Source organism: Anneissia japonica, unplaced genomic scaffold (genome assembly GCF_011630105.1).
Source record: "Anneissia japonica isolate Jap-2015-1 unplaced genomic scaffold, ASM1163010v1 scaffold3711_len311769_cov181, whole genome shotgun sequence".
Classification (NCBI taxonomy): domain Eukaryota; kingdom Metazoa; phylum Echinodermata; class Crinoidea; order Comatulida; family Comatulidae; genus Anneissia; species Anneissia japonica.
This window is the reverse complement of record NW_022758350.1, coordinates 42,362-52,351: the sequence shown is the minus strand read 5'-3', so window position 1 is coordinate 52,351 and position 9,990 is coordinate 42,362. Positions and strand designations below refer to the sequence as shown.

The 9,990-nt window shown below is 38.5% G+C and overlaps 1 protein-coding gene across 3 annotated transcripts in view; it reads right to left on the bottom strand.

The window, feature by feature from the left end:
- Window positions 1–5,222: 5,222 nt before the first annotated feature.
- LOC117125251 overlaps window positions 5,223–9,990 on the bottom strand; it is a 7,844-nt gene continuing 3,076 nt past the window's right edge. For all 3 annotated transcript variants that reach the window (XR_004448074.1, XR_004448075.1, XM_033271710.1), the window contains one exon: window positions 5,223–5,464. Coding sequence is in view for 1 of the 3 variants with exons in the window: in XM_033271710.1 (XP_033127601.1) it covers window positions 5,303–5,464 (162 nt within the window). In the remaining 2 variants the exon portion in view is untranslated. The remainder of the gene's footprint in view (window positions 5,465–9,990) is intronic.

The window sequence follows — 9,990 nt, the reverse complement described above, 5'->3', positions numbered from 1 at the left end:
AAATGGTCCGTAATTGACAAACCTACGCCATACAGTACACAAACAAAACGCTGCAATCTACGCCTTACAGAGAAATTTCACATAATTTATTCAAACCATCAACTTTAAACAAAAGAACAGAGCTGCTTTCAAAATTCAGACACAGAAACAAATTCCTACTCAAGAATACGTAACACAATATCATATACACCTGCTGAAACTCATATATATACCTCCATTATCTTCCTATTCACTCACTCCTGAAGATTGCTACTCAGCAATACAGTAGCGGTTGGTACGGTGATATGCTAATGAGGAAACAGTGTAAGGTAGAATGGACGCCGAATGGACGTGATGTCCAAGTGTAAAAACCAAGTAGCATGCAGCTTTAGTGGTTTTTGTTGCTCATGTGCTATCAGAAGGTGGGCAATTGCATGGTCTGTGTATTTGTTGACCGGTGCATGGTGTAGTGAAGTTGTTTATTGGAAATAAACCGAGTTCTGTTTGCAATTAGCCAAGGCTCCAGTTTGTTTGTGTTCGTGACCGTAACATAAGTTGGGCTCGTCCGGCCTTAAGTTACTGCATAACTGCTTCGTGCTTGAGACTACCATCTTGATTGTGACTCGTTGTTTTACTGCACGTTGGAGGAGCCGTCTGAGGATTTTTTGAATAAGCTTACTAAGAGTAATCTTTTTGAAGTAGAACAGCATTATAATTTGGAAGTACGATCGGCGATAAGGAAAGCCGAGATCAAAAGGCTTCTTGTTGAGCATTTAGTGGATATATTTATGACATACTTACCTGAGGTACTCCCAGACGTATCTCCTGAAATAAGAAAATTGGAACTTCAACTTAAGCTGGAGCAAGAACGAGGAAAACTTGAACGTGATAAATTGAAAGCTGCAGTACAAATGAAGGAGTTGGAATTACAGAGCATATCGACGTCCGCCACGCACAGTCAGTTTGACTCCAGCCGAGTTATTCGTTTGATTCCACCGTTTCAGGAGAAGGATGTCGATAAATATTTCCAACAGTTTGAAAAAGTAGCTGAAAACCTAAAGTGGCCAACTCAACACTGGTCAATTTTGCTACAAAGTGTGTTGAAAGGGAAAGCGTTTTCAGTCAATGATAGTGCTGATTATAAGAAGGTTAAAGCTATGATACTGAAAGGTTACGAGCTTGTACCCGAAGCATACCGACAAAAGTTTTGAGAGTATAAGAAGTTGGATAAGGAAACCTATGTGGAATTCTCACGTGAAAAAGAAATCTTGTTTGATAGGTGGTGTAGTTCAGAAGACACTAAGTCTAACTATAATGCTCTAACTATAATGCTCTTAATCTTCTTGATTGAAGAATTTAAATGTTGTGTACCTATCCTATATGTTCATCCATCTACACGTAACTTCCACACTACGCAATCTGATATTAGGAAGTCGAGGTTCGGTAGGTCAAAATTGTCATGTGCATATTGTAAGAAATCAGGTCATATCATTTCAGATTGCTATAAATTAAAGAACAAAACTGCTGTTGCTTCACCAACTGGCCTAGTAGCAACCGATTCTTTGCAACATTGTAAACCACCTAATTCTATATTTTATAGTGAAGGGCGTATTGATGCTACCTCTAATTGATGACCATTATCAACCTTTTGTTACTGATGGGTATATTTCGCTAGGTGATACATGTTTACAGCCCGTAAAAATTCTACGCGATACCGGTGCATCCCAGAGCCTATTATTAGCTGGTATTCTTCCACTCTCTGAGAAGTCGTCCACGGGAGCCAATGTCCTTATAAGTGGAGTAGAATGTGGCTCTACTAGTGTCCCACTCCACAGAATTAATTTACAGTCTGCCTTGGTAACGGGGTCAGTTTTGGTTGGTGTAATGCCTTCTCTGCCTGTCGGAGGTGTGTCCCTATTATTGGGCAATGATTTATCTGGTAATAAAGTAGTACCAGAACCTTGTGTTACCAATGTGCCACAAGCTGTAATTAGCACAGAGCAACTCAATGAAGAGTTTCCTAATATTTTTCCTGCCTGTGCTGTAACACGGTCTATGAATTCACATACGACTGATATTGATTTATCAAATACATTTTCGGCTCTTGACGATACCAAATTGGATAGGTATTCACCCATTGACAATAATGATTCAGAATCATTAAATTTATCTCTTGATAGAGGAGAAATTTTTTCGGGCACAGGAAGAGGATCAGGGTCTTCGATCTCTCTTTGGGGCCCATGATCAAAATGAAATTGCGACTGTCCCTATCTGTTTCTTTATCAAACCAGGGGTGTTGATGCGAAAATGGCGGCCACCCAATGTCCCCGCGGCTGAAGACTGGTGTGTTGTTTACCAGATTGTTGTTCCGACTTGCCATAGACGGCGAGTATTATTTTTAGCACATGACCACATTTTTATTGGCCGAAAATGAGACAAGATGTTGTTCAATACTGTAAAACATGCCATACGTGTCAGGTCTCTGGAAAGCCAAATTAGACGATTCCCAAGGCTCCATTAAATCCCATTCCGGCTTTCGAAGAGCCATTTCATCGCGTGATTGTGGACTGTGTCGGTCCCTTACCAAAGACGAGATCTGGAAATCAGTATTTGCTAACCGTATTATGCGCCTCAACCCGATTTCCAGAAGCCATTCCCTTGAGGAATATAACTGCTCGTTCAGTTTTAAAGGCTCTTATTAAATTGTTTACGTTAGTGGGATTTCCGGCATACATTCAGTCTGACCAAGGGTCGAATTTCATCTCTAAAGTTTTTCAACAACTTATGCATGAGTTGAGCGTTCATCAAATCGTATCAAGCGTTCGATTTGGTTTACGGTCATACTGTTCGAGGACCCCTTAAACTTCTGAAGAAGTGGTTAGGTGGTGATGCAACATCAGTCAATATGTTAGATTATGTACTGAACGTTAAAACGAGGCTGCATAATGCTCTTGATATGGCAAGAACCAACTTAGAACATGCACAGGATAGCATGAAAATGTACTATGACAAAACTGCCAAATCACGAATGTTTAATGTTGACGATGATGATGTTCTTTTTCTTTTGCCTATATTAGGGTCACCACTCCATATAAAATTGAGAGAAAGGTTAATGACCTTAACTATGTTGTAATTACACCTGATCGCAGGAAAAGTAAACAACTCTGCCATGTCAATTTGTTGAAACGTTATCACAAGCGAGAGACAAGTGATGAGGTTAATCAAGGGGCAGCAGTGAAGACAGTTGCTTCTGTAGCAGCGGTGTCCAATCACAGTGAATGTGACACACACTTTCCCACGGGGGGTGAGGTCGGAGGACCTCAAATTAGTCTAAAAAACTCAGAGATCCTCGCTAACCTTGATACAAAACTTAACCACTTGACTCTAGAGAAGAGAACTGAATTACATGCACTCATTGTCGAGTTCGATAATTTATTTTCTGATGTACCAAATGTATGTAGGGGTGTAGAGCATGATGTTGATGTGGGAAATGCAACCTCCGTAAAACTACCACCATACAGGATAAATCCGTTAAAACTAAAGCAAATGAGAAGGGAGACTGACTACATGTTCGAGAATAACATTATAGAGCATAGTAAGTAATTGGTGCTCCCCTTGTTTGTTGGTGCCCAAGCCAGATGGTACGTTCCGATTTTGTACTGATTTCAGAAAGGTGAACTCTGTCACTAAAACTGATTGTTTACCGATTCCACGAATCGATGATTGTATTGACCGTATTGGTTCTGCTAAGTACATAACAAAATTTGACTTGCTAAAAGGCTACTGGCAGGTTCCCCTGTCAGAGAGGGCCAAAGATATATGTTCTTTTGTAACGCCTGACGGTTTGTACCGTTATAAAGTGATGTCCTTTGGGGTAAAGAATGCGACCTTCCAAAGGATGATGAATGAGGTTGTGTCGTCCATACCTGGGTGTTGGGCATATATAGATGATATCATTATTGAAAGTGGTGATTGGAACGATCATATTGCTAAAATTCGTGCTTTCTTTGATAAATGTTCTGTCATGCAGATTACAGTGAATCTAAGTAAAGGTGACTTTTGTAAAGCACACGTAACTTATCTTGGACATGAAATAGGCCAAGGAATAGTTAAACCCACACAGGCAAAGGTTGAAGCGATAGTAAGAATGGCGACACCAACGAATAAAAGGGGTGTTATGAGATTTCTGGGCATGGCTGGTTTTTATAGGAAGTTTTGCCAAAACTTTTCGGAAGTAGCGAACCCTTTGACTGACCTGTTAAAGAAAGGTACAAAATTTTGCTGGTCATCAGAATGCCAGAAATCGTTTCAAAAATTCACCCGTTTTGTTGGCGCCAAACTTTGAAAAGCGCTTCAAGCTTGCTGTTGATGCAAGTGACATAGGAATTGGGGCTGTGTTGATGCAGGAACAAGGTGGGGTTGATCACCCTGTTTGTTACTTTTCAAGAAAATTTAATGAGACACATTAGCTCTCCTTATGTCCTTACAACAATTTGATGTATATTTATACCCAACGATCACCCCAATTGAAGTTTTTACTGATCACAACCCCCTTGTGTTTTTGCAAAAGATGAAAAATAAAAACCAGAGGTTGCTAAGGTGGAGTCTGTTTCTCCAAAGGTATAACCTAGAAATAAAACATATTATAGGTGTTGATAATGTGATTGCAGATACAATATCTAGAAACCTGTAAAAAGATTTGAACACAGGAAACGGTGTGAACAGAAAATGCGTATTTAATACCATTACTTGTAACCTTTGCCATTTAGGCGACTCAAAGGCAGTTCTTAGTTACGGCAAAGTCAGTTGCTGTTATCTCGTTAATGTTTAAAGCTTTCATTGCATTGCAAACTATTTTGGAATAGGGGGAGTGTTACGCCCTCATGAGCTCGTAGACCTTAGTGTTACCTCAAATCTGGCTAGGCCTATATGTAAATGAGCATGATTGTAAACAGTAGCGGTTGGTACGGTGATATGCTAATGAGGAAACAGTGTAAGGTCAGTGTATCATAACACTAACAATACTGTCTCTTATACACATCTAGATGTGTATAAGAGACAGTATATATATTAAAGATTTGAAGTAACCAAGTTCATCTGCTATTGTTTTATTTCTATATACATATACATATATATATACATATATATATATATGTATATATATATATCACTGTATAAAATACTAGTTAAAAACATACAATATAATACAGTATTGTGAGTAAAGTAGTGCAAGGCACTTTGACTATTTTGTGACAAGAATGTTTATTAGTAAGCTGCTTATTAAGCATCTGATACAAATATAAAAAAAATGTTGCATATTATATCACTGCATTATAGCGTTCAATTCTTTTTCGACTTGTCCAACAAATGCTGGAAAATTGGCGTCACTAAGGAACATGCGTACCATAGTCGGTAGCTCTTCGTCGATCACGTGTGCATGTCTATAAACCAGTGGAAGGTTCGTTTCATGTGGTTTCTTCAGAGCCTAAAGAAACACGAAAAAAAAAAATTCTCATTAAGTACTACGTGAACATACAGACTTTAACGAGTGCTAGCCTAACGTGTATTTGCATGCGCGTTCTGTAGTATCTCAACGTTGGTCACTAGTACAACATGACCCATGTGCACCTTAAAATATATAATAATAATAATAATAATAACAATAATAATAATAATAATAATAAAAATATTATTATAATTATTATTATTAACAATCACAATAATAATAGCATTAATAAATAATAACAATAGTAACAATAGAAATAATAATAGTTTAATAAAAATACTACTACTAATAACAATAGTATAGTAAAATAAACAGCAAAAGCAATAATTACTATTGCAATAATATCAATATGCCTATAAAATAATAACAAATTAATAATAACAATAGTAACAATAGAAATAATAATAGTTTAACAATAACATATTACTACTACTAATAATAATAATTAACAATAGTAATTTTAATAAATAACAATAGTATAGTAAAATAATCAGCAAAGCAATAATTATTATTGCAATATTAATAAGCCTATAAAGCAGCAGCAGCAGCAGTTGTTACACATTTTTAAGTATAATGAAAACTGTAGCTCATATGCGCTTCACACAAAACCACAATTTACCGCGTTGGGAAAAGAGCTGGAAATTGTCTCTCGGTGTTCTATCAACTTCACCACAGCTGTGCTACGCTGCAGTGCAATTAACAACATAAATTCCCCATGGCTGCCGGTATGAGTCAGGAGCTTTGGGAATTCAACCTGAAAAGCACCAAATTTACTACCTATGTACATTACTAAGGCAGGATTTACGTAGTTGGGGAGAGATGGGAATGGTTCGCATGTGACACCCTGGCCATTATTGGCAGGGGTGTCACTTATTAAAGAGTCTTAAATTATTATGAGGCTGTTATCGTTAAATTTCGTAATTCGTAGTCGTATGTGTGGGATCAGAAAAGAGTTGTAACAATGTTTTAGATTGACGTCAACTAAACATGATATTTATTGAATTGCAAATGTTTATTTAAATTTTAAATTCGATACTGAACAATAATTACTTTGCTATGCAGAGCCAATGCTCATAAATTATAGCCTATTATAACTAACTCAATAAACAGAGTCTATTTTTTTGTACAGTACAAATTAATTTTCTTTCCTGCGTGGTAGCCATGCTATGTATATTTTTAATTTCACGATGCCAAGTCACATACTGTAGATCTGAGCAGTCCCTGTGGACTTATATGGTATTATTATCTTAATATAATCACTGCATGGTTTATATATAGCTTTTTTGTTTTTGTTAAAAAATATGGTATTTTGAGTGCGATACTTGAAAAATGTTAGCATATATTTTCCCCCAATTTTGAAAACCTAGGAGTTTAATACAGTTAAAATTTGAACTTTTGTTGTAAACACAAGTCACTATGAAAATGCAATTTCCATGCGTCTAGAGGTGCCATATTCGGAACACTATGGTAGTACTGGCTGGTTTGGATCCTTCTGCCTGAGCAACCAATATGCTTCCGCCGCTCTTGCTCGCAACACAAGAAAGGGCCAAATAAGGTCGCATGTAAGGTGGACTGGACCAGTGTATCATAACACTAACAATAATGATCCACTGTATCGTGAAATGTTAGGCATTCAAGCCACATTTCGGCATAGACCTACTTACCTTTTTACTGACTGACGGATTTCATTTCAACAAACACTGGTTTGAATTGAGTATTTCTTTTGTAATTGTGGACCGCGTGTAATTTTTAATAATTTTGAACTTTGAAAAATATTTTTTGAAAGTTGCCAGACTTATTGGAAGTGAAAATATATTTGCCAGTTTCAGGACTACAATAAAGGCAGCATTTCTTGATCGTATGCCTAGCTACGTGTACAATTCCAGAAAATCAAATGCTGTTTTCTTTTCCAGTTTGTTTTGGTTGGAAGTTTGCCGATTCGACAATTTTAATATCCGATGAACTGGCCTATGTTTCAGATATCACTCAAAAAATCATTTGTTGATAATGAAATTGACAATAAACAATGCTTTCTAGAGAATATACTTTGCATGCATTAATAAAAATGTAGATTTCTATCAATATAGGCGTATTGTTGTTTAACTTTTTATTCAATAATGAATACCTTCAACACAGAATAGTGCGGGAAGAAAAGAGCTAAAACGGTAACAAACACTTTACACTTTACCTGATGACAAAGGAAGGATGCCCACGGCACAAAACTGATTGTTCATTCTCTTCAGATTATTTAATTTTATTTATTGTTTTTCTAATTTACTTTTGCGAGCCACAAGCACATTTCATTCAATCCGCTCTGCTTTTTTCCCAGTTCACTTTTGCGAGCCGCGCACAATCATCAATTTTTTTTTTTTTTTTTTTTTAAATCTAAAGGCCGGGTAGCAATTAACGCTCTCTCCAGCTTCAGGAGGGCAGAAGCGTCGAAGGAAACAAAAGTCCCCCACAACCCACTCACAGTGTGATAGGTGTTCACACTGAAGGTTCGCCCCAGAGCCGTATAATCTGCACCTGCAGTCGCAAGTGAGATGGAAGCATCTACGCTTACAACACCAAAGCGAGTGGAAGGCTGTGCCTAACCATCTCCCCCATACCTTCCTGTGAGGCCCAGTCAGCTCCACTGAAGAAAGACGACATCGAACTGAAGTAATAGAAGCTAGAGGGGCTCCATCACAGAAATGTGCCTTTAGCAATGGCCCAGCGGCAAGCCTTCCGGAGGCTTCTAGAATATGGGAGGATGAGGCGAACTTAATACCCTGCCAAAATTTGAGCAAGCGAAATTGAACTGTCGTTAGAAAGTCGAAATCCTCCGTAGTTAGATTATTGGTGAGCGAGGAGACGCCGTATGTGGCAGAAGGTATACATTTTCTTTACAGTAATTAAAAAGCCTATTGAGTGCAGATTGCAACTCATGCCACTCATTAGTACAACAAAGTTGTGCAGAAACCTCGGCCTCAATCCATGATGGCAAATCAGATGTAAAAGGATGTATAAGAGGGGCGAGAGGTAGTCACCTTGTGTAAGGCCTTTAGTCTGTGGTATACCTTTTCACTTAATGAACCATTGGACATGATCTCCATGTAGTTGATGGAGATAATAGACCAAACTGCTCTTAGCATTTTGTTAGATATCCCCATGTCAGATAGCTTTCGCAGAAGAATTGACCGGTCAATGCAGTCAAAGGCCCTCCTAAAATCAAGAAAGGCTACATAATGGTGATCTTGGGGTAACGAGGGCCTCGTGAATTACAGTAAGGTATGGAGCACCTCGACTGCACTGCCGGTCGATCTGCCGCTGTTGAAGCGATGTGTATAAGAATAGATCATTGTCCTAGGCCCAAGACAAAATCATTCTATTTAAAATATATGTATACCATTTGAGGGCAAATAAAAGTAAAGCAACAACTCTATAAGAGTCTGGGACTGTAAGAGAACCTTTACCTTTATAAATCTGGAGTAGATAGCTACACAGCCAGGGGGCAGGGTAGCACCCATCAAAGAAACCATAGTTAATTATGTACTGTAATGGTAAAACTAATATGTCCTCACAGTTCTTGAGAAGAGTCCGGAAATTCAGAAGGCGAGTTAGACTTAAGTATTCTCGAAAAGTGGTCAAACCAAATATCAGGAGGCACCTGGAGACCTGCAGCTCCTGTGTTTTGCGATTTCCACAATCCCAAAAAGTTTTCAACACTTGCTTCTGCCTTTGCGACCTGATCCTTAATCACTTTCTCATCGAATTCCACTTTCTTTTGGCGTTTTAAACATTGGAATTTACGTACGAAGTCTGCGTGTTGCTTTGCTAAGTGTGGAGCAGGATCGTGACTGTAATTACGGTACGAATTACGGACAGGGTTTAGATCTCGCACGTTTTACAATGTGGGACCTTCTAACAGCCTCGCATATATTATAGTTAACAGCTTCTGTGGCGTTCCTTGTCGGGTCGTTTTCGCTTTCAAGGATGTTAAGAACCGTTTCTGGAGATACCGTATTCAGTCGGTTAAAATTGATCTATCCACTTTGGGTATCGCTTTCACCCGCTTCCTAAAACTATCAACCGTGTCCACAAACTCCACATCCAGGTGTTGGTGCTTTGCTTCAAGTGACGGTTTGACAGATACTTGGAAGTTGCGTTCAAATGTATTCTCTACAATATTGTTGTAACTACCGTCCTCGGTTCCCACTATCCATCCTACAAATAAAGTCCCCCGCAATTACAGTCGGAATGCCAGATGGTCTCAATATCACGGCTTCAATGATTTCAGCAAAAATAGAATTTACTTGTATTCCAGGGGGGAAATAACACGCCATCAAACAAACTGAAGCTAACTTCATAAATATCAAGTTATCATTGGCAGGGGCGGATCCAGAAGTTTTGGTTAGGGGGGGGTGGTTGGGGGGGGGGGCTATAGGTATATGTGTCTGGTGCCTGGAGGAGGTGTCTCCGTCCGATAAGATGGAGTTCAGAGGGGTAGCTGAACGCTTTAGCTA